This window comes from Epinephelus moara, chromosome 1 (genome assembly GCF_006386435.1).
Source record: "Epinephelus moara isolate mb chromosome 1, YSFRI_EMoa_1.0, whole genome shotgun sequence".
Classification (NCBI taxonomy): domain Eukaryota; kingdom Metazoa; phylum Chordata; class Actinopteri; order Perciformes; family Serranidae; genus Epinephelus; species Epinephelus moara.
In genome coordinates, this window is record NC_065506.1 from 40,900,630 (window position 1) to 40,925,431 (window position 24,802).

Here is a 24,802-nt window from a genome sequence, read left to right on the forward strand (position 1 = left end):
ACTAGAGTCGGCGAGGAATTTATATTATTGAATATTGCAGCGATTCTTTATAGTAGGGGTGTCAAACATATGGCCCGGGGGCCAGAACCGGCCAGCCAAAGGGGCCAATCCGGCCCTCTAGTTGACTTTACACACCTAATGTTGATGCAGATGTGAAGGCTGAGAGGACTCAGGAGCAATTTAAACAGTGAGCAGATAGCCTACTTCATGTAAAATACAAATAACATATTACAAAAAACTAAAATAACATATTAACGTTACATGCACAAGCCTATGGCATTTTACATTGTATAAATTAGCCTAGCAGCTAGCGATCTTTTCCTCTTCTCATATAAAGCCAGGGACAACAGCAACATTTAACAAAGTTAACGGAACAAAATTTGGCTTCATTACAACTCACAAAGTTCAGTGACAAAACAACTGTCTTGTACTAAACATGTTTTCCATACAAATATAACATGCTAATGTTATTAGCACAAGCCTAAGGCATTTTACATTGTATAAATTAGCCTAGCGACTAGCAGAGATTTCCTCTGCTCATATGAAGCCAGGATAATTACTAGTACAAATTCCTGAAGGATAAATTACACACAAAACTTAAAATGCTATTTTTTTGTGGAGGCTTTATTGTCTTCACAATTTATTGTTTCTTATCTGTGAAATAGGTTACAAGTAAATAAAACCTTCATTTCCACTGAGGGAAATGGTTTCAGCTTATAAAAGTAGACAAGAGGTCTGCAGCCCTGCGACGTGTAGTTACATTTCTGAGGAGGTGTAAGTCAGGCTACAGTGTAGGCTCCATTTTGACGTAGAGCCTATGCCATAGCTACGGCGCCGATTCAACACAGAAGTATCAATTCCGCATTAAAGGCTTCTCCACTCTCACCAGAACACAGCTCTCTGAAATAACAGTGAATACTTACTGTGGTCATACTTAAAGATACTGAACATTGTGCAGAATATTGTCAACCAGCAGCTTCAGTACAAAATAATCTGGATCAGACTTCTGCCTTAAAACAATATGGGTGGAACCCTGCTGCTGAAGCACTGACAAAACCTCAGATTGTAAATGGTTTGTAAGGCAGCGGATGACTTAACCTGCTTCTGTATTAGCTTCCACTTTAGTGGAAAATTATGGGGAAAAAAATCATATGTAATGAAAGTGAGTAGTCGACTGACTGAATGTGGAAAAACTGAGATACTGTTGAATTTGCACCAAATGTTTCTTCTTTGCTTGGTAAATGGATGAATGTTTTCTGAGAAAAATTGAAGGGGTTGATATTTGTAGGTTATTGTGCAGTGGTTTCACTGGTCCAGCCCACGTGAGATCAAATTGGGCTGTATGTGGCCCCTGAACTAAAATGAGTTTGACACCCCTGCTTTAGATTGACTTACTGTTTTAGCTGCCCATTAACTAAAGCTAGTAATAAGAAAATGACTTTTGTTCTCCAGATATGTGACTTTTACCCTGATTAACGTTGAAGAAGCAGTATTAAAGCCATTTATGAAGTGCACGAGAGGATTAGTTGTTCAGCATTTTGCCTTAAATTTTGTCTTAAAGTGAAACTAGTCTTCACTTGTAAAGTGTGGGACTTAATGTTGCAGTTGTGCGACTGTGCATTTGTCTACCCTACCCATGGTTATCATCCTTTTATAAGGAAATTGATGATATCCTTAATGGTTGACACTTTATTCATAACTATAAACATAAGTATTTTACCCCAATTTCTGAACATCATTTATGAACATCTTTCTTAAGCGGCAGGCCTTTTCCACAGCAGATATCTTGACTGGTCATAGTGGGAAAATTACACTGATGGCTCCATTAGTGTCCCAGTAAAGTGTGGTAGTAAGTCAGAAACGGCCATCATTTTATTGATTGTAATAATTTATACCTGAGCTTTTTCTACACATCAAAATGTCTCCTGTCAAAAGGTTGTGTCAGAGATGAGCATCATGTTTTTAAAAGTATATTTTAATGTGCACCCATGCTTGTTTTTTGAACTGAGCTTTCATATTCAAGTGCGCATGCGCAGTCCGTACAGCATTGTCCATGGTGGGACATGAGGATGAGAACGAGGCTCGCAGAGGTTCAAGGTTCTCTCCCTTTCTGTCCAGTTTATTATAATATCATACCTAATAAATACATTATACAGTTTACAGTATTGCTGTGAATATTCCCGTCGATCACTGACGGTGACGATTATTTCTATCTTTCCCGTCAGCCTATCAACGGAGCAGACACACAGCACCGTCCGCTAAAATGAAGCAACCAGGAAGTGTTCCAGCAATTTAATCGTCGCTCCTGGCGATGTCTGTTATGAAACTACTGGTCACCGCCCTAGGAAAAGCCACCGGGATCTTGACTGTCTTAATCGTTGTCATTGCAGTGGTTCTGAATTATTTCGACGACCCAGTTCCGGTTAAATACGCCAGGTAACGCTCAGCGGAGGTCTCTGTTTGCTTCTCTGATAGCTGCACACGGCACACATACAACCGTTAATGTAGCTGCTGTAACACCACAAACATACATTGACTGTAACGGCAGCTAAATGCGAATATATGTAATGTTTAAATGTGAGCTACAGTTTTCCCACACCTGTAAACGTCAGAGAGATATCTGTGTGAATGTTAATGCTGCAGATAAAGTTTGTCAGCCTCTCTGCTCTTACATGTATGCCTTTAACCCTTGTTGCTTCCACACCTGTCACCTCTCACACACATTTCACACATTAAAACATAGATTTATTTGTCTTATTTCAGATAATGTGCCCATTTAAGCAACAGGACTTCCACAGTTTTGAATGTTATGCCTCAGCACTCTGTCTCACCGCTATAATGTTATTTTACCTCATTAAGTCTTGAGCAAAAACACAAATGTGGACGCTTTCTCAGTCGTTTTAAATCCTATCCACACATATGACATGTCCTCATCCACAGGAAAGTCTTGGGAGCTCAAAAGCTTTACACGTTAGGTGCACTTATCAAGCATTGCCTCTCCATGTCAACAGTTGTGTCAAACAGTGACTAAGCACTTTCAGACCTGGCATGCAGAGACACATATATGTCTGATCCTGATTTATTAGCTAATTAGACCTGTTAGACCAGTTTCAACTGCGGTTAAGTATGCCTTTATTCGGCTTCCAGCTCTACCAGTTTTATATGTCAACATCAAGGTTTATTAGCAGGAGATTTATGTATATTCAGCAATGCTTTGCAGTGTAAGCTGTCAGCTTTTTCAGCGTTCCTCCTTGGGTCCCCATGTGTATCCAGAGAGCCACCATCAAACCAAACCCCTTTAAGAAACACGTGCGTTTCTTTTTGGAAAACTCACCTTGTAAAACAACACTAGGACTGCATTCTGATTCTGAATTATACATATTTACACATATGTCATAAATTGCAGTTTTTTATGTTATATACACTCAATTAATACCATCCACCAAGGTTGACAAGAGTCTAACTCACTGCAGAGTCGACTTCCCTCTGTCCTAACACCGAACTAGTTTCAGCCTGATGATAGCATTAAACTATACTGTGTCAGTCAGTGTATTTGACTGCACAATTCATTTCCCATTTACCGCCCAAATAAGTATGTAAAAACATACCTTATGCCAAGATAGTAAATAATGTTTGTTCAGCACGTTTCACATTCGCACCAACTGTCTGCATAAAATACCTTTGTGTGATTTTAGCATTACCTGCACTCACGCATGCTGTTATCTGTTTCTGCTCACAGCATGGCTGAGGACATGAAGACGCTGGAGGAAAACTTCAGGCAACAAAATAAAAGCTGCTTCATCCTCGGTGCGTCTGGGGAAACGGGCAAGGTGCTGCTTAAAGAGCTGCTGGAGCGCAACATCTTCTCCAAGATCACTCTCGTCGGAAGGAGGCAGCTCACCTTTGAGGACAAAGCATATGAAAACCTGGTTAGTGGGTTGATTCTCCAGTCAGTTGGCTCCCATCACGTTGAAGGTGACATGTTGCTTACCACTGTGTTTTCCATGCCTCCAGGTTCAAGAGGTGGTGGACTTTGAGAAGCTTGATGATTACGCTGCTGCGTTCCAAGGCCATGATGTTGGCTACTGTTGTCTGGGAACAACTAAAGCGAAAGCAGGGACTGTAAGTTTAACTTTATAAATCCAACATGGGTTCTTTACTGGTTGTACTTTAGCGCAGAATTACCAAAATACAGATTTGATGAGGTTGTTAGTCCTAAGCATTCACTCATTCATTTTCCGTAACCGCTTATCCTGTTGGGGGTTGCGGGGGGGCTGGAGCCTATCCCAGCTGACATTAGGTGAGAGGCAGGGTTCACCCTGGACAGGTCACCAGACTATCACAGGGCTGACACATAGAGACAGACAATCATTCACACTCACATTCACACCTACGGACAATTTAGAGTCACCAGTTAACCTGCATGTCTTTGGACTGTGGGAGGAAGCTGGAGTACCTGCAGAAAACCTGCACTGACATGGGGAGAAGATGCAAACTCTGCACAGAAGGGCTCCCCCACCCTGGGTTCACAAACTCTGCACAGAAGGGCTCCCCCACCCTGGGTTCAAACCAGGAACCCTCTTGCTGTGAGGCAAGAATACTAACCACTGTACCACCGTGCCACCTAAGCAATAGATCAGCAGTTTCTTTGCCATGTGCCAGCAGTAGTGCCCAACTGAAACTAGAGGGGGCAATATGTCACATGTTTTGTTAATTCTTTACTCTAAATAGCTACTATACTCGCTGTAATATTAAAATAGATATATTTTTACATTTAGTCAACTACAGGTAAGCCGTGGCAGTCAGTGTCGTCAAAATGTTGTTAAAATGCATTTTTATTTCTGCTACTTCTTTCTCTTATTTCAGGATGGATTTATCCGCGTTGATCATGACTATGTTCTAAAATCAGCTGAGCTTGCCAAAGCAGGAGGCTGCACACAGTTCCACCTGGAGTCCTCCAGAGGAGCTGATAAAAACAGCAGTTTTCTCTACCTCAAAGTCAAGGTATCTTATTTCCTTCCTATACCGCTCACCATTTACTGAAATCTTATTTATTTATTATACTTATTATTCCATAATGATTTTGGATAATCACTGAAAGATAAACATGAAATGGATTTTCTTCCAGGGACAAGTGGAGGCAGAGATTGAGGCACTGGGTTTTGACAGATGCGCCATTTACAGACCGGGGTGAGGGATCTCATTTACTTAATTCAATCATTTTATGAGACATATTTATCATACGAGACAAGAACAATTGTTATTAAACTAAAATGTACATGCAGCAGGGTTCCCACGTGTCCTGGAAAACAGTTGACTGATTTTCCAGTCATGGAAAATACATGATTAATAAGAGAGAGTAAAATGTCCTGGAACATTCTCCTATTTCCCTTTAGTTGAGAATGAACTGGTTTGGTATCTATTGGGGATCCCTACCATGGATAACACTCCCATCTAAAAAGGGCTACGTCATGTTCAGGATCCTATTAATAGTCAAATGGTAGTTAATGGTAGTTAATGGAAGAGAGTATCATGAATAGGCTGCTCTTGGTGAAAACTTAGGGTGTGCCACATCATCTCGTTCACAATAATACCGATATAATTTTTAATTTCATGAAAAATTCATATCATGATATTAGTGATATTTGGACCTGTTGACATATTGACGTCATACTGTTACCCACGGCAACAACAACCATGGCTGAAAATGAAATTATTACCAACTCTATGATGGTTCCAAAAAGAGGAGCAGCTTCAGTAGTGTGGAATAAACTCGGGCGTCCTGAATGTTTTATGAACAGCCCCGGACTTCTCAGACTCTTTTAGTGACTTACAGCTCAGAGGGAACTCATTCAGCGGCTCCTCTGGCAGCAGCACAGCGTCTCTCCCTCTCCTCTCTCACCATCTGTCATAAACATTTGGTAATGTAAACCTACGTGACGCTCGCAGCTCGACAAAAAACCTACATATATGTGAACGTGTGATAGTTGTGGTATCATAACAGCCTGTCACAGGTTACAGCGTGAGGATTAGAGGAGAAATGGCAGAGCATAAAGGTCCAGGTGGAAAAAAAACAACTCAACCATTTAGGATTTTACTAAAAGAAGGAAATCACCTGTTGATTTATATATATATAGATCCCAGGGGACATTTTTTGTATTTGGGAGCTGTTTAAATGTGTAATTTGTGGAAGATTGTTGTTGATCTATTATTGTTTTATACAGAATCTGAATCTCACTCTGAGTTACTGCTGTTGTTCACAAACTAAAGAAATGCATTTTTGTTTAGTTTTTACTGAATATTTGAAGGCAAACTGTGAAACTATATCACTTATTTTGTTGCAGTTCTATTTTCTTAAATTAATAATTACATTTTTTAAATAATTTGTCCTACCGTCAAGAATAAGGTTATTGCAAAAATACCCTGATATATTGGGATATTATTTCAGGGCCATATCACTAGTGGAAACACATTAAACACACGCCCAAGTCATGTCATGTCATGTGGTAGCCGATACAGGTTGGATGACATTATAATTTCAGTGGCTGAAACTTAGAATAATATAAGTTACATTATCCTTCAAATGTGCATATCACTGCTGGCTGTTAAGCTGTTAAGCTTTATATAATTTTATTGTATTTCTATAATCAAATTGTCAGAATTTCTACACCTGTACATTTTATCCATAGACTGCACATCTTTTGAATCAGACTTCCACATAGAGAAACAAATTAGGGTATTGCACAATTCTGTCAAACTTTATCAGCTATATACCCCCTCTGAAATATGTTTTCAGTTATGTACCCCCCGACCAGCACAAAACATTGTTTGGCAGAAACACATTTAACAAATGTAAATATAAACCTGGTTGCATTTGTTGCCATAGTTGACAGTTTACAGCAGTTAACAAATGCACTGAAAGTAGCAATATTTAATACAAAATTTGGTTTATCAAACTTATATTTTTTATTTGAGCTTATTATGCATGACTGACAGTTTTAAAAAGAAGAAGAAAAAATTAATGTACCCCCTGCAGTACTCCAAAGTACCACTGGGGGTACTCGTATCCCCTTTTAAGAAACACTGAGGTAGATCATCACTGAAAATGTCCTGGAAAATTATCTCTAGAAAAGAGTGGGAACCCTGATACATGAATACATTCTGTACAACACAAGTTCTGTGTATAGGGAATCATTGTATCTTAATCGCATACTTTTAACTTGGCTAATACCAAATATTTGCACAGATATACCTGAAAATAAGCATCCTCATCCAGCTGAACTGCAGTTACATTTTAAGTTTTGTGTAAATGACATCAAAACACATTGGACTGTGGGAATATGGGGATGGATAATGACACCTGATAGCAGCTGATTCATAATGCTGAGTAGAACAAAACAATATCTTGGCTGATGCTCAGATTCATTCATGGGTTTAAGCTGTCTTGGTTGATAAACACTAGAGAAGAAGAGTGCAAACATTACGCTTTTCTAATGTTTCTGGGACTGTGATCGAGTTTGTTTCTATTGCCTTGCTGCTGATTTTGAAGTTTGACAGGTTTCCAAAACTCGGCTTCTGTGACACCATGTTACCGTTGTTCAAAGTCATGGCTGAAGCATTATAGTGTGATAGGAAAGTTACATTTTTACCAAATACAAGATTATAACAAAGTCACTGTGGTACAGAACATAAGAAATATTTGATCGCATACTTTTACATCATACAAATTATTGATCAGACTTGATTGTCCCACTCTACTAAAGTCATTCTGCCTGACATATTGAAAATCAATGTTGTCAATCGCCACAGTGGAGAGAAGAAAATTAGGTCAAATCTGCTGTATGAAGTTTATGATTAAATAACCCGATGCTACCCAAATACTGTCTCTAAATCATCAATACCTTTTGTGTTTGCCTCCAACAGAGTTTTATTGGTAGATCGAGTGGAGAGCCGGCCTGCTGAGTTTATGGCCAGGAAATTCTTCAGTGCCCTTTCCTCTGTGTGTTCTACGTCCATGTCCATCCCAATCCAGGCGGTGGCAAAAGCGATGGTGTCAAACACTCTGTTACAGCCTGAGAAGAAGACGGAGATCCTGGAGAACAATGCCATCGCCACTCTGGGGAAGAGTGCAGGGAAATAAAGGAGAGCAGGAAATACACTGAGGTGAGAAAAACACATAACAAGCAGTGGTTCCTGACATGGGACTGACACATGTGGGGTAATGCTGTAGTCCTGTAAACTTCAGAGATTTAAATGGCAGTGTGCACTCTGAGATTACACACAAACAGAACAAATAAGCATAATTAATAATTAGGAGGTAGATTTATTTGTTCTGCATAACAAATCTATTCATAAGATTGCTGGTCGGTAAATATTTGGGACTCTGGTTTAAGGAGTTTTAAAGTTCTGTCCAGTTTTGTTCCCGAGTCAGATAAAGAAAATTCTGCTAAGATGATCACTTAATTTATATATCCACAACAAAGGCTTTAGCTTTCATCTTAAGGTAATAATTCATGATTAATATTCAAGTTTTGGCAGAGTCCTCTTACAGCTGTGGTAAAGATTTAAACAATGAAGTCTGGAAAGAAAATATAAATCAAGTAGTTAGATTTCTTTTGCTTAAGTTACCGTAAAAGTCAGAATATAAGTCGCATTGGCATATAAGTCACAGTCTATTTTTTAAGGTCTCAAACAGGGAAAACAAGGTTTTATATTACTATTTGTTAATAAAAACGTTATACAAGTTATTCCTACACTGTTTCCCTTTATTTTTAAATTTGAAACACATTCAAAACACAATAACCTCTTAAGCAGCTTTGGTTACTTTTCAGATTGCAATTTTCTAAACAGCCTCTTCAGGAAATAAAATTACGGTATAACAACATCTGAGCCATAAAATGAGTTTAAATTAACGTTAAACTTCTTTTTTCTTTTTTAAGAAGACAGCATTACAGTACCTTATTACAGTGTGGGCTGTAACTATACATGCTTACTCAAATCCCAAAAACGAATGAGTTTAAATTACTACGTAGCGCCATCTTGTGGGTCAAATTACCTATGTCAGCATTTACCTTGGTCTATAGGTCGCACCGGTCTATAACCCGCACCCAACTTTTTAGATGAAAAAAAAGGGGGGTAAAAAGTGCGACTTATACACCAAGTTTTACAGTAATTCTTTGGACTTTGGTTAAATTCACTGTTTTTCACATTTTTTTATTTTCTCTTCTCAGGTCATTTCAGCAGCTGTACGGAGACGACAACATAAGCAAAATATTTCATCATGGAATTATATTGTTTTGTTTTTTTTGTCTTGAATAAAATTTAATATTTTCATCAGGGAACAACTGCCAGGCTTTATCATGTGTGCCATTTGTGCTCTGAGACAACACACTGACCAACTGCCTTAAAGTAAATGCTGACGTTCATCCTGCATCAGATTAAAAATTCAGAATGTCTTTTACATGTTTTCATTAAGTTATTATCAATATTTAACTGTGTTTGATTTAGAAAAATGTTCTGATCATGACTATCAATATTATTAATATCTGATGTCTGTATCTGAGCTATACTGCATCTGTGCACCATTTGGTATATTGCATGCATATACACAATATCTTTGCTACATCACAGGTCATTTATGAATTCATGCAGGCAACATGCAGATTCTTGTTTTGGTTGCTCTCATTGCTCAAAGTGAAGCACTTCAAACTGCCTTTGTGTTTGAGAGATGATTCAAATAAAGTTGCCTTCTCTCTCTGTCTGGCAGCGCCCCCTTGTGACTGAATGTGGTTACGTCATTGGTCTCTAAATACTTGTATGATACAGACTCCTTCTCCTCCAGAAACCTGAGGTTCCATTTTATGTTTAAGTCCCAATAGCCAAATGAGTCTTGAACTCTTGAGATGCTACCTCGCAGAAGGTGACCTACACAGTGGCATTTTTTTCTGTAGGGTCTCAAACAGGTTTTCCAAGAGACTAGATTAGAATTCATATCTGTACATTTAATCTGCTTTAAGATTACAGAAATAGTCATTTGTGTTGATTAACCTGCTGGTGCTTTGTTTTTTAAATTCTGAATGAATTAAAAACAAAAACAAAACATATAAAAACATACACATGCTCATGAAAACATGCTGTCTGGGGTGATACTTTTAATAACATGATGCTCATCTCTGATAGAACTCTTTAACAGAGGACATTTTGACATGTAGAAAAAGCACAGGTATAATTTATTATAAATTATAAAATAAATGTTGGCTCAATTACATACAGCCGTTTCTGACTTACTACCACACCTTACTGGGACACTAATGGAGCCATCAGTGTAATTTTCCCACTATGACCAGTCAAAATATCTGCTGTGAAAGAGGCCTGCTGGCAAACAAAGACGTTCATAAAGAAACTGGGGTAAAACACTAAGTTATGAATAAAGGATATCATTTCCCTGTTTTAGCATAAAGAAGTTCATTCTGGAAACATTCATCCATTTACAAAACAAATGATGAACAGTGAACAATATCCTAAGAAAAAAATGTGTAAAATCAACAGTATGTCTCAGTTTTTTTCTCATTTAGTCAGTCTACTACTCACTGTCATTACATGTGACTTTTCTTCATAATTTTCCACTAAAGTGGAAGCTAATACAGAAGCAGGTTAAGTCATCTGCTGCCATACAAACCATTTATAATCTGAAGTTTTGTCAGTGCCACAGCAGCAGGGTTACACCCATATTGTTTTAAGATAAAAGTCTGATACAGATTATTTTGTAGTGAAGCTGCTGGTTGACAATATTTTGCACAATGTTCAATATCTTTAAATATAACCATATAAAGTATTGATTGTTGTTTAAGAGAAGTGAATTCTGGTGAGAGTGGAGAAGCCTCTGAGGCAGTATTTTACATGGGATATCTGCTCACTGTTGAAATTGCTCCTGAAACCTTAGGTGTGTTAAGTCATCTAGTGGACCGGATCGGACCCTTTGGTGGGCCGGTTCTGGCCCCTGGGCCATATGTTTGACACCCCTGATCTAAAGCAATCTTTGTAGCAAGACAGTCAGTGCTTTAGCTTTAAATAAAGTTGTTTCACACAGTAAAACAGATATAAAATGTTAAGAATTAACTGCTGACAGTCTGCAGGTCCATACTCTTTTTTTTAATCCAATATATACAAATGTTTGCCTGCACACATCAACAGATTCTTCCTTCCTTCCACACATATACTGCATATACACTGCACATTTCATTAAAACACAGAAAACACCTTAATTTAACTCTCAAAAGTGATACTAAGCAAAATAATTTACCTCAAACTGACGTATTTGAGGGGAACACACAGCTTTCTCTTCCTCCTGCAGCCTTGGGTGTTGCCCTCAGGGCCATGCAGCAATTAGTCCACAATGAGGAACAGCTGAGTGGATCTGCCTCTCACTGCTAGAGTGTAGAAACAGGTGTCTGGGTCTGTGTTCCCTGTTTCAACAGGTTGAGCATGAGTTAGTTTTGGGTATGGTGCTGCAGGAAAAAAGCTTAGCAATGAGCGCTACACATTGTTTGAGGTAAAGTGTCCTGTTTAATGTCACTTTTCATTTTAGCTATTTGAATACTTTGTAAACTTATGGTCCTAACCTGTGTTGTCCTTTACTCTGCAGGCTGTTTGTGCTTTGTTTTTGGCTGCTGGTTGGTGATATAAATTGTGAGATTACCCAGAGAGGTATTGCATGCTATTTTAACAGAGATTAACTTTTAACACACCTGAAGATGACTGTTGTATAGACAGACCTGTACAGTCTCCGTCTGTGTGTTTTGTTTCAATAGGTCATGTCCAACATGTCCACGCAGGACAGGCCCCAAGGGGAGTCCACAATGACAACAGAGACGATAAAAGATGGAGTGAACCACCTATTGTCAGAATCCCTGCAGCTGGTTACAAGATATCAAGCGTGGACAGAGGGATACAAGGCAACATTTACCCTGCACAAGAAGACCACAGCACTGCTTCTAGATCATCACAGATCCAAAGCCAATATCCTGTTATGCCTGAAATACAAAGAAGCAATGTTCCAAAAAGCCAAGTTAACCACTTCCAACCTGGCTTCAGCTCAGCCTCAGTTACTCAAAGACGAAGTAATGTGGTGCACAGCCGCTCTGGAAACAAAGCATTTGCTTTCCCCGATGGCAAAAAGACTCCTCCAGTTCACGTCCCACCCCATATTTATCATGCAGGAACTGAGTCAACAAGAAGGTTGTCATCTGTTGAGGTAGACAAACCTCCAGTAGGCTTACGACCCAACAACAGAAGGGTCCCCATCTTCTCACACAGCAGTAAAGCAAGTCAGACGATTCACGTAAACCCCTCCAGACCCAACACAAATCTGCAAGAGTTGCATCACATACCCAGGCCTGAGGTTGGTGGACATCGCTCTGCTTATGTTTTCCCCAAAAGCTTTAATCATGGGAGAACAAACTTGCTACGAAATGTTTTCAAACCCATAGACAAGGAGACAGACTCCGTCATAAAGGGATATTCTCCTGACAGCAACTCAGCAGGAAAAGTTGACTCACAGATATGGCGTCCCAGGGTCTATAGCAGCGACGTGATGTCTGAAGCAAGAGGATACACCCATGTCCGCCACCTCAAGCCTGCCTTTGACAAAACAAGGCCCCAAGCTAGTTCTACAGCAGGTAGAAAGTTCTTGGAATCAGGGCATCCACCTGTAAAACACAATCCTGGCATTTACAGCCATGATTCAACAAAACTAGGGTTTGGTCCCGGGGTTCCAGCATCAGGTGAAAGGCAGCGAAATTACAACTTCGGAGGAAGCCAGCCCAGCAGCTGGCATCCTCCAACACCAGACAGAGCGCAAGTTCCTATCCAAGGCAAATTCAAACCTTTCCAAAGACATCCTACAAATGATGCTGCTCACAACCACTCACCATACAGTGAAACGACTCCCACTCAGACAACCCTTACTCCTCGTTTAAACTCCACGGGTACAACTTCATCAATTGTTCCTTCAGTTACTGGAAACTGGAGCACCAAGTCTGCTTCACCTCTGCAAACAACGGGCCGAGATGAAGAACTCAAGCCTCAAGCATAGAACCATGACGGCCAGTCTGAGAGTTCAGCAGAAGTTGGATCTTCCTTTGAACAAAACACTTGCAGTTTCTCCTCCAAAGCTGCAACCAGCAGATAGAGAAAGGATCTCAAGATTTCTAGACATCATTAATCCAGTAAATTGGAGTTTAAATTGACCTGCCAGATGCTGCACAAACATCAACATGGGGGGCAGCAAGAAGGTACACCTTTTGTGGTCAACTGAAGCTTTTTTGGCGTCTTATCCAAATTTGTTATTTCTATTTGCAAGAATGTGAACGTGAAAGTTGATAGTCGTACTATTTATGAAGTAACTAACTTTATGTTCCCCCCCTTCAGATTTTAAACCGACTGGGAGATCTACATTTTTCCAGAAAGGGTCTCACTGTGAATAAAAGAACATTTAAAACCTTCGCTAATTTTTGTTCCTTTGTTTTCTCTTTACAGAATAGTTTTGCTATTGTAGGTACACCACAAATCAGAGTTGATCAGAGGTTAGTTTGCAGGTTAAAGCTTTTCTCTCAGGTAAAAGAAAATGTTTCCGAGTGGTCGAGAGCACTCACGCCAAGAGAAGAGAAAACGTCTTGTTTTCACAGTACACTAAATTTTTGTCCAGAGCAAGGAAACACAAGTTTTAAATTTGAGGGACATAAAAAAATACATGAATATCATACAATCAAATTTAGATTATGATGTTTTGGATTATTAAATTGTGAGCCAAAGAAACACCACTGCACTAGTTCCATTGATCCCACTCAAGCGCTGTACTTGTCTGTACTTAAGACTTGCAATTTTGACAATTGTTTAAATTATTTTCCAAGCAAATACATTTAATGGTTCCAGCGTCTCAAATGTGAGGACTTGCTGCTTTTTTCCTTTGAATTACTGGAATTATTCTGATTAAAATTGATGACAATTTCTCTGCTTTGAGTACTTTTGCTTTTAATACTTAAGTAATATTTCCAACACAGGACTTTTACTAGTAACTCAGAATTTTAACAGGGTGGTATTTCACTTAAGTAAAAGATCTGAATACTTCCTCCACCACTGCTGCTGACAGTGTACACAGAATTACAAAGGTTTTGTCATTTCTGCTTCTTTTTCATGTATCTGTAACACCAGGAAAACATTGGAAATTCATGTTACCTTTGTTTAAGTTTATTTAACACTAAGTGGGTTTTACTTCTGCAAAACTTATTTTTCTTCCAACAGATGAAAAAGTGGCATTGCTCCAATTCTTGGGCATGCGTCAAGAGTATTACATCACAGCACTTGCCCTTATATCGTGTTTAGGGATAGAACCTATGCTCATAGGTTACTTCATTATTCAGCACACCTGTGTAAGAGCAGATTTGACTTCTCTTATTTTTTCTCTAAACAGTAAAATTGAGAAAAAAAAATCTAGGAGAAATGTAAGAGAATGTTGCTGCATGGGGCCCAGTGATTGGCTAAAATAGGATGATTTATAACTGGGACAGAGCACACAGTTCCCTTTGGTCAAGAGAGGCTTCTGAAATATTTTTTCTTTCTGATTTACATTTTATTTCATGCAATAATTTGCAGTGTAACATGAGAAGGATCAGACAAAAACTACTGAGGATCCATAAGAAACAATGGAAGGCTGAGATTTGGAATAGGCCTAAGCGCAGAAACTATGTTCAAATCAAAGAGGATTACGACATTGAACCTTACGTCAAATTAAATGTACAAAGAGGGCAGATATCCCTTTGTTCTCAGCTAAGAACTGGTACCTTACCACTGGCAACTGAGGAGGGCACAGTGGTGTAGTGGTAGTTGATGAGGTAGGTGTACTACTGGGTAGATGGGTAGGTTACAGAGGAGGAAGTGGGCATACTCTCCTATATATTACAATGGCTTTTTGGCTAATATATACCTGCGTATACCCACCACTACACCACTGGGTAGGCAGATATGAAGGTATTTTTGTTGTTTGCTGAGGATGAATTTAATTTTGTGTTCCACTGCCTCATGTAGTGTTTTGAGGAATAATTTCTTTATAAATGTTTACTTGAATAACTCAATTTGTTTTGGTTATCTGAAGGTAACAAGTTGTGCTGGCTCTTTAATAAAGATATTTTTCCAATACTTATATGAAATGCATGGGAACTAAGATGGAGAACATTGTATCTATCATTATAAGATCTTTTTTATTGTGGAACTTTATGTTATGCCTGGTCATGTGGCCACCCTGGTTGTTGTTTAGTGTCTTGTGACACACTGGGCTCCAACTGGGATCTGGGCTCCACACTCCAGTCCAGTAGGTGTCAGTAATGCACCTGAAAGCTGGTTTTCCAACCGCCATTTAACTCGAAGAAGAAGCAGCATCATCAGCAGCAGCAGCAGCAGCAGCAACAGAAGAAGAAGAAGAACCACAACAACATCATCATCAACAACAACAATGAAAGGAAGAACAAAAAGAAGAGTCCACAGAAAACAACATGGCGGCCGGCTGGTAATAAGCTCAAACTCTTGAATCATAGTTAACGTAAGCTAAAATATGTATCTGAAAACATTTGAGGTGAGAAACAGGCAACACAGTAACAGAGTCTTGGTTCATATGTTACCAGCACTGCTTAGTTTCACCATTTGTTCTCAGTATTTGCAGCTTCAGTTTTTTTGAGGTTTGTGTACAACGTCTCCATGACAACGCACAGAGCCAACCGGAAACAGGCGGTTGAGACGAGTATTAGTAATGCGCTGTATACATGTAGAAATATTGTCATTAAAACCTGAACAACACCGGTAAATAACTTAAAATTTTTAATATTCCGCTCATTTGCCTCTGTCAAGTGCTTCTCTGTATATCGCCATTTGTTTTTCACACTTACTTATACTTTCTGATGATGACCTCCTCCATCCTTCCAAAATGGCGGTGCCGCTCCCACAATGCTGCGATCCCATGAAAGGGGCGGGGGTGGGGGGGCGTGGCGTCACGCTCATTCGTTGTCTTTGTGATGTCACGTTACATCAACGAAAGTTTATAAATAGACCCAGTCTTGAGGAGAGATACGAGGAGAAATATTGAATTTCTCCTTTCAACTCATCAGCCAACATGCCGGTCTTTCTTTTAGGCTTCGTTGTGGCTACTTGGGTCCACAAAACTGCTGGTGGACTCATCAGGTCTGCGCTGGAGCATCTTGGCCACATTTCAGTTGATAACCCAGCAGAACCTGAAATAATCCTAGTGGATGATGTTTTACCAACATCTCAATCAGACGAGACTGGAGGCGTCAGTCAAGTCGAGATGTTGCAAAATGCTGATGTTCAGACCTCAGGCCTGGGCCATCTGATGTCTGACACAGTCTTTTCCACGATCCAAACAAGATTAGCAGATTTTTCGGCCAGGACCAGTGCGGCTGTTGCGTCCATGGCACAGCCAAGGATTGTACCCTTTATATCTGCGACACGGGAAAGAATCACAGCTTTTTTGTACATGGCACGAGAAAGAATCAAAGCTTTTTTGTTCATGGCACGAAAAATAATTGTGGATTTTGGGGTCATGATTCGTGATGTTTTCACATCTGTTTTCACCATGGCTCAGACAATAGTGTCACCCCGTTACAGCCTCTTAATCCAAGGCAAGGTCAACGGTTGCCCCTTTGTATTCCATGGCACATTGGCGGGTCGCACCTTTTATGTGGAAGGCCAATCCAATAATCGGGTATTTAAATTCCATGGTACAATCATAAATAACACTTTTTCGGTCCATGGAAAAATCCAGAATTACCCCTCTTTTGTCCGTGGCGCGATTGAGAAAGGCTTCTGTTTTGTCCATGGCAAGATCGGGAATGCCACCTTTTTTGTCTATTGCAAGATCAAGCATGAGATGTTTTCTGTCCATGGCGAGATGAGGTATCAGACCTTTTCTGTCCATGGCACGATCAAGCACAACGAATTTTGGAGTGATTAGAGATGTTTTAACATCTGTTTTCACCCAAGCCAGAATTGCCTCTTTTTTTTCCTTCTGGGCCCGTGCAGTTATTTTTGCCATAGCACGGCAAATGATTCAAGTTTTATATGGCTGGTTCCTACTAGAAAGTATATTTGTACTTCTTGCCATTGTTGAACAGGCCACCCTTTGAGGAGATGCAAAGTTATTCTCATGCACAGCCCTGGAGTAGGAACAGAATCATCAGAGTTTTCCTCATTTTTTGGTGGCAGACAGCAATGGCGTATGTTGGGTTTTCTCCGGGAACTCCGGTTCGCCCAATTTAAGATAAATAAAATTAACATCAAAAAAAGAAAATCAAGGAATGTTTTGCATGTGTTTTTTGATGACTGTAAAAAAGGGCATATCATTCACTTCACACAACATGTTTACGTTTGTATGAATTGTTCCCTTTTTCAGGGTTTATTAATGTTGCTTACATTTTATATAAAGATTCATCATAAGGCAAAGCACTGACATGTAACAACAGCACACTTCTGATATTCATTGTGTGTTCACAACATATGGTGTTGAAATGAATGCTGTATTGTAGGGGTGTAACAATACATGTGTTTGGATTGAATTGTTCGGTACGAGGCTTTCAGTTCGGTACGCATTACAACCCAAATGATTAATGGAACTAATCCTTTTACATTTGGAAAATAGAATATACAGCTGAAATTGTGTTAATGTTTCAGTGCCAAGCAGATGTGAGATCCTACTCTGTAGTGGAAAACGCAGGCTATATATACATGAAGCCTTTATACACGCAAAAAAAGTCCAAATTATGATGCAAGGTTTAATACATTTTAAAATGTTCAAAAACAAGTAGATTTCTGTGGCATATTCTTTTGTTTGTATTTGATGATAACTACAGTACTAATCAGCGCCATGTGCACTAAAAGAAAAGTAGAATTGTACATGAGTGGAAGACTGATGAGAGATAGTCAGAAACACCCTCCTCTTCTTTACAAACACTGGGCTCTGCATTCAAGGCACTGTTGTCATTTGCCGCTGGTAGAAGACTTGCACCATCCAATAATAGTTAGATTTTAATATAAGTGATGCAAGGATTCTCTATCTGGAAGTTATCTTAAATAAACATATTGATTTGGTCTATTAGAGCCAAACAGTGCACCAAAATTCTTTTGTGAAGACATTTTATACAAAAAAAAAACGGCAATAGAAAAACAGAATCTTGGTTAATATTTGATCAGCACTGCCTCAATTTACCATTTGATCTGCAGGAGGAACGGGTGTCTCTCCCAACCTGCTTCTGCTTCTCATGCATCTGTGGTGATGGACATTTGAAAAGTGGACGTACAATCTATAGTTGGCTTTATCCATCTTATTCCTGAGGGCACGATGGTAGAAATGATCCCAAATTGTCATGATACAAAGCGGGAATAAGGGAAAATAAAAGTGGTAAACTGGATGTTAAAGGACCAAATGAGTGAAGAAGATTGTGGGCGGAAGGTTGATATATGGGAAAACCATGAAGGAGACAATATTCTCCTGTTTTTACCGTGTAAAGTGACGGCACAGTAAAAAAAAAAAAAAACACAAACTGTTAGATTTAAGTTTATGTAAAGTTTCAGGGAAAAGAGAGCTGTGTTGGGCACCTCACAAAACTCAGCCACAGCTACAGTACTAGCCAGCAAAGATGGTGTAACACCAACTGTTTCCTCTTAACGTCTCTCCTTGAATGTACAGTAGTTGTGTAATTGTAGCTATATGAAGATATGCAGTAATGATAAAATATTATCAATTTTGCTTTTGCCTCTTACAAGAGGAGGTACTATAGTTATCCATTTGTGCTACCATCTTTGGCTGAATAAATCAAATGCAAATGTCAAAATGAGGACAACAGTCGGCCTTAAGACACAAAACTGGGGGTATTTTATCAGTTGTTATGATGACCGCTTTATCACAATGTCAAGATGATATGTAACATGCCATTGATGTGTTAACAATGAATGAATGAAAGTGTGTTGTATGGTTAGCACTGCCACTAGGGAGCGCTATTGCCTTGAAAAGGTGCACTTGTTCTGCAATGGTGTTTAGATGGGTGGAGCAGGTCAAGTAGCTTCCACATGAATGCCAGGATCTGAGGTTTTCCAGCAGAACATTGCACTGTAATCAGCCAAAACTTTAAATCCACTGAAAGGCAAAGTGAATAACATAATGTTATTCACTTTGCCTTTCAGTGGATTTAAAGTTTTGGCTGATTGGTGTAAAAATATATATGTATTCCTTTTCCTTTACTCACTGCTGCACCAAGCACTGTGAGCTATCTCAAGCATTTTTACTGTATTTTATACTTGTTACTAAGTTTACAGTATGTGACACTGGAAATTCAACTACCTCTTTTTATTTTGCAAACTTGTCTTGTAACAGTTGAGTTCACCTTTTCCTTGATCCACAGCTGCACTGTCACTGTGCTGTCACATTATTTCATTACTCTCCTTTTATCACATTTTTTATATATCATCCTGGTGTTGTAATAACATTTTGAAATTGAAGGTTTTTCATATTTTAATAAAGGTATTAATGAAGATCATGTCCTGAGTTTGCTGATGGTTTTTATGGTGCATATCTGGTCTAAATTAAAACAATAACCAACATGTATAGTATTGTAATAATGCAGAAACACACTGATGGCTTTGCTAGATTTGTAATTAATTACAACACTATTTCTATGTTTGCTTTAACCAACAACATAAATGACAGAACAAATGTTGCCGTCCTTGAACATTTGACTATGAAGAATAAAACAACAGATATTACAGTTTGTGATTTCTGGTGTATTTTTCTAACATTTATTATGACACTGAAAAACACACATTCACCAAAGTTCCCTATTAGATAAATTACGAGGCATACGGTGAATCTGAAATTTAACTACACAAGAGTGTTCTGTAGTTACTGAAAAATGCACTCAGTACAGTTTAATCACGGTGGGTTTATTTAAAATTCAGTGAAATGGAAAAATATAATCAGAAATTACATTATCTATCTATTCACAGATTTTTAATGAGGGGGACTGTGAGGGCCGTGGCAAAACCTTCAGCTTGCTCCTTCCTCATTGTGGATTTGGAGTTGAGTTTTAGGATCATTGTTCTGTTGTAGAAGCCGTCCTCTCTTCATCTTCAGCTTTTTTACAGATGCTGTGACGTTTGCTTCCAGAGTGGACTGGAATTTATCTGAATCCATTCTTCCCTCTACCTGTGACATGTTCCCCGTGCCACTGGCTGCAGCACAAGCCCAAAGCATGATCCATCCACCCCCGTGTTTAACAGTTGGACAGGTGTTCCTTTTTTCTCCAAACATACCTCAAAGTTCTATTTTAACTTCATCAGTCCACAAGACTTGTTTCCAAAAAGCATCAGGCTTGTTTCGATGGTCCTTTGCAAACTTCTAATGCCGAATTTTGTGGTGAGGACACAGGAAAGGTTTTCTTCTGATGACTCTTCCATGAAGGTCATATTTGTACAGGTGTCACAGTAGAACAGTGCACCACCACTCCAGAGTCTAATAAATCTTCCCGCAGGTCTGGGGCGTCAGTGGCTTAGTAGAAGAGCAGGCGCCCCGTGTACAAGGCTGTTGCCGCAGCGGCCCAGGTTCGACTCCAGCCTGTGGCCCTTTGCTGCATGTCACTCCCTCTCTCTCTCCCCCTTTCACGCTTGTCTGTCCTATCAATTAAAGGCCAAAATGCCCCAAAAAATATCTTAAAAAAAAAAATCTTCCTGCAGGCGGTTTTGATTTGATTTGATTGTCTCTCAAAAAGTGTTCTTGGTCTTCCAGACCTCAGCTTGACCTCCACAGTTCCTGTTAACTGCCATTTCTTAATGACATTACAAACTGAGGAAACAGCTACTTGAAAACACTTTGCTATCTTCTTATAGTCTTCTCCTGCTTTGTGGGCATCAGTTATTTTAGTTTTCAGAGTGCTCGGCAGCTGTTTAGAGGAGCCCATGGCTGCTGATTGTTGGGACAAGGTTTCAAGAGTCAGATAATTTATAAAGCTTTGAAATGTCTTCTTCTACTCACTTAATTTTTTCAATCTTTCAACTGTAAGCAGAGGATGACTGATTGAAACAGTCTTAGTCCTCTTTTATTTGTTTCTGAACAGGGAACCTTTATTGAGAAAATATAACATTGCTCACTATAAAACAGATTAACTTTTTCTCTCTCATTTTTAGAAGGTATGTTCACATAGACCTGTTTGGAAACTTGGAAATATACTAAAATATTGGAGCTGCAAACTCTCATTTTCCTGTGTCTTCCTGACAGAGACTTCAGCTTGTATGTTAACACGGTCAGTTTGTTGTAATTTCTAGCGTTATCTATGTGTGCAGAGAAATGTGAACTCATCAGACTGCTGGAGGAGCTGAAACTCTGCTTCTCCGCAGTAAATAGACGATAAAACAGAAACTTCCGCTAAAGCAGCCTCGGGCATTATTAACGCATCACCGTCATGCCGTAGCTTCTTCACAGCGGCATTAAACAAACAATAGGCCTATGTAAACAAGCTTTGTGTTATTTGCAGTTATAGTTCAGTGGACCCGTGGGTGTTATGTTGCTACACATGTTCGCACGTTATTGTCGTCCGGGTAGTTTCACATACCGACGTCATCAGTTCCGCGCCGCAATTTGCCGATTGCCATTTGAGCCAAACCTTCCAGGAGCTTTCATTTTGATTGCAAAAAGAAAATTAATAAATGTTGAACTTGAGTAATGCATCTTTTTTTTTTTTTTTTTTTTTTTTTTTTTTGCAGGTTTTGAATTATTTCGCTTAAGTTTTGCAAAGAAAATCATTAGAAGTGTGTCTCATATAATTTTCAACATCCTTCAGAAAAACACCAATATGAGGTTTATTATAACTAAACTTATATTTATGGATAAAATCATTTACCAGAATCATCACCAAGTTAATTCTAAAAAAAAATGTCTTCTTTTTGGAAACCTGAGGAAACCAAACACCACATTTTCCCAAAATCATGTCAAGTCAAGTCTTTAGAAATCTTCAAAAGTCCTTCCAGAGTTTCTTGGTGTGAGAACAATCCCTGAAAAGGCGTAAAACAGTTTCAGACTGGTCATTACAGAAAGAGCAGTTTGTGTTTATGACTTTGTTGTATTTTTGCATGTAGTGATTGGCAGGGTAATATTTATAAATAATTTTGAGGGACACCTCCTTAACCTTATTCACAATCAGGTATTCATGAGGAAGCATCCAAACTTATATATATAATTAACAGGCCAATTCCAATATGCCACAACATATAAACTAAGCACAAAAAGTAAGGAAATTTGTATTTGGTAGATTATTTCTTTATTGTAACAATGCTTCTTGGCAATAAATCTTATACTGTTGGAAAGCCTGTTTATTTCCCTTTTAAATGGTGCCACATTTGTAAGGAACATACATTTGTGGGATGAGCAGCAGAGCTGAGTATGTGGGTTGCGCCAATGAAAAATTTGCAAATCTTCTTTGCCAATGTCAAACAATGGCTGTTGCTATTGACTCTTGTTTTGAGCTTCTGGTACCCCCAGGTGCTGACAATCAGTCAATAGCAACAGCCATAAAAAAGCTGTTTGGCATTGGCAGAGAAGATTTGGCAAATATCTCATGGGCGCAACCCACATACTCAGCTCTTCTGCTCATCCCACAAATGCATGTTCCTTACAATGTGGCACCATTTAAAAGGGAAATAAACAGGCTTTCCGATGGTATAAGATTTATTGCCAAGAAGCATTGTTACAACAAAGAAATAATCCAACAAACACAAATTTCCTTACTTTTTCTGCTTAGTTTAGAATAGAGACAACATCTTGTTGAAATAGAGCATGTATGGCTTTTTTGGGTGCATGGCGAGAAACAGATTTTTCCCTCTGAGGAGTCAGTTGCATTGGGGAAAGTTACAGATCTGGGTGTAGGTCTAATAACATTTCTAAGAAGCATTACAGTGCCTCTTGGAATGGCATCAAAAACTATATTTCTTACAGGTTACTTCAAAATTATACCTAGATAAAAATGTCCTGTATGTTAACCATAGGCCCACCCCATAGAACCTGATGCTGAACCCAACTCTCAAAAAAAAAATTTTTTTTCTTAAACAAAATGTCTCTAAACATTAGCATTTTACAATAGAAATAAAAGTGACCCTCTATTTTTAGATTTCTATGCAGATCCTCCTGAGACCCAGAGGACAAAAAGTTTGAATATCTTGATTTTTTTAATCATAATTTAAGTTATTTGGATGGAAGACACATCACTAAGATTTTTTTTCCTCAAAAATGTTGTTTATTAATGTTTATATTGACCCTTGTAGTGGACATCAGGACAATGTTTTACACAAAACAGTACACTTAATTACAGTAACTTACAGTACATTTACATTATAAAATAAATTCACTTTTAAGAAATGTAATATTAAGGGTATTAGGCATGCTTTTAACTGGATATGAATGGTGCCTATGCTTATGGAAAATAATTTCTGTGTACCCTGCCTTGGATCTATGTTAAATAGCTAAGACTATAGAGCTCTAGTTTATGTGTCACTTCCAATCTAAAACGAGTGCTGGGCATCAGTAGTTTCTTCCTTAGGCTTCTCCTCAGCTGATATGTCCTCTGAGCATTCAACCCTGCTCTGCTGCCCAGCTTTGAGGCTTTTCCCTGTTTCCTGAGGTATGGAAAATGGTGTAAAATGAAAAGAAGCCAGCCCCATTCTGCCTGACAAAAGATATGGATTGTAATGGTTTTTTTGAAAAGGTTAAAATTAGCATACACTTCTAAAATCTTATTTTAATATAGTTATGACTCATGAATAAAAAAACAACATTCATATGAGGAAAAAACAATACATGTTTTATTTATTTAATCATTTATATCCCTTACTGCCAGAGGATGTGTCATATTGGTCACGCCCTCGTGTGTTTTACATTCATAGTCTCCTGAGACACCATGTCCTCATATGAGGACATCACATTTTGGGTTTACTTGACCTTATACTTAATTCTACTTGTCGTGGACCTGTTGTCCTCGTTTGTGGACGCTTTTTTGTGCCATTTAGTGGTAGTCAGAGCACAATACACTAATCCATGTAAAAACAAGATGGCAGCCATCTCTGCCAAGTCAGTCTGCAGCCGATCCGGACACAAAAGTGGACAAGGTCCAAAATTTGATCACATTTTATGGATATAACTAGTTAATTTACAAGAACTACAAACATTAATAATGTTTGTAGTTCCATATGGCAACACATTTGTACAATTTTAGCAACAGTAACAAGCTAAGACACTGTTAATTAGGAAGTACTCGAAGACACTGGAAATTTTTCATCAGCTCACTGAAGTATAGGCTTTATCATCGTCTCGTTTGAGGACATTGGGACTTTATTATGGTCTCGTTTGAGGACATTAGGACTTTATTATCGTCTCGTTTTTAAGGATATAGGACTTCATTATCATCTCGTTTGAGGACATTGGGACTTTATCATTGTCTTGTTTGAGGACATTGGGACTTTATTATCGTCTTGTTTGAGGACATTGGCACTTGATTATCATCTCGTTTGAGAACACTGGGTTGGCACTTGATTATCATCTCGTTTGAGAACACTGGGACTTTATTATCGTCTCATTTGAGGACATTAGGACTTTATTATCGTCTCGTTTTTAAGGATATAGGACTTCATTATCATCTCGTTTGAGGACATTGGGACTTTATCATTGTCTTGTTTGAGGACATTGGGACTTTATTATCGT

At 38.7% G+C, this 24,802-nt stretch overlaps 2 protein-coding genes across 3 annotated transcripts; both read left to right on the forward strand.

Moving 5' to 3' along the window:
• The first annotated feature begins 2,023 nt into the window (after positions 1-2,023).
• htatip2 (HIV-1 Tat interactive protein 2) lies at positions 2,024-9,760 on the forward strand. Of its 2 annotated transcripts, XM_050043560.1 has the most exons (8): positions 2,024-2,097; positions 2,226-2,436; positions 3,740-3,929; positions 4,015-4,122; positions 4,867-5,004; positions 5,129-5,190; positions 7,924-8,163; positions 9,231-9,760. In XM_050043560.1, the coding sequence occupies exons 2-7, from the start codon at positions 2,312-2,314 to the stop codon at positions 8,138-8,140; spliced, it is 840 nt and encodes a 279-aa protein (XP_049899517.1). In that variant the 5' UTR covers positions 2,024-2,097; positions 2,226-2,311; the 3' UTR covers positions 8,141-8,163; positions 9,231-9,760. The 2 variants fall into 2 exon arrangements, with proteins under 2 accessions (XP_049899517.1, XP_049899509.1); XM_050043552.1 differs by lacking the exon at positions 2,024-2,097 and having other exon boundaries at positions 2,108-2,436.
• Positions 9,761-11,493: 1,733 nt separating this feature from the next.
• LOC126389676 (uncharacterized) lies at positions 11,494-13,242 on the forward strand. The gene is made up of 3 exons (XM_050043450.1): positions 11,494-11,551; positions 11,645-11,706; positions 11,811-13,242. The coding sequence occupies exons 1-3, from the start codon at positions 11,502-11,504 to the stop codon at positions 13,091-13,093; spliced, it is 1,395 nt and encodes a 464-aa protein (XP_049899407.1). The 5' UTR covers positions 11,494-11,501; the 3' UTR covers positions 13,094-13,242.
• The last annotated feature ends 11,560 nt before the right edge of the window (positions 13,243-24,802 follow it).

What these genes read in the sequence shown, in the direction of transcription:
- htatip2 (XM_050043560.1), top strand. Translation starts at nt 2,312, where the DNA reads ATGTCTGTTATGAAACTACTGGTCACCGCCCTAGGAAAAGCCACCGGG. An exon ending in CTAAAGCGAAAGCAGGGACT is followed by an intron (nt 4,123 to 4,866) that starts GTAAGTTTAACT and finishes CTCTTATTTCAG; the next exon opens with GATGGATTTATCCGCGTTGA. An exon ending in TGCGCCATTTACAGACCGGG is followed by an intron (nt 5,191 to 7,923) that starts GTGAGGGATCTC and finishes TGCCTCCAACAG; the next exon opens with AGTTTTATTGGTAGATCGAG.
- LOC126389676 (XM_050043450.1), top strand. Translation starts at nt 11,502, where the DNA reads ATGGTGCTGCAGGAAAAAAGCTTAGCAATGAGCGCTACACATTGTTTG. An exon ending in AGCGCTACACATTGTTTGAG is followed by an intron (nt 11,552 to 11,644) that starts GTAAAGTGTCCT and finishes TTTACTCTGCAG; the next exon opens with GCTGTTTGTGCTTTGTTTTT. An exon ending in TTGTGAGATTACCCAGAGAG is followed by an intron (nt 11,707 to 11,810) that starts GTATTGCATGCT and finishes TTGTTTCAATAG; the next exon opens with GTCATGTCCAACATGTCCAC.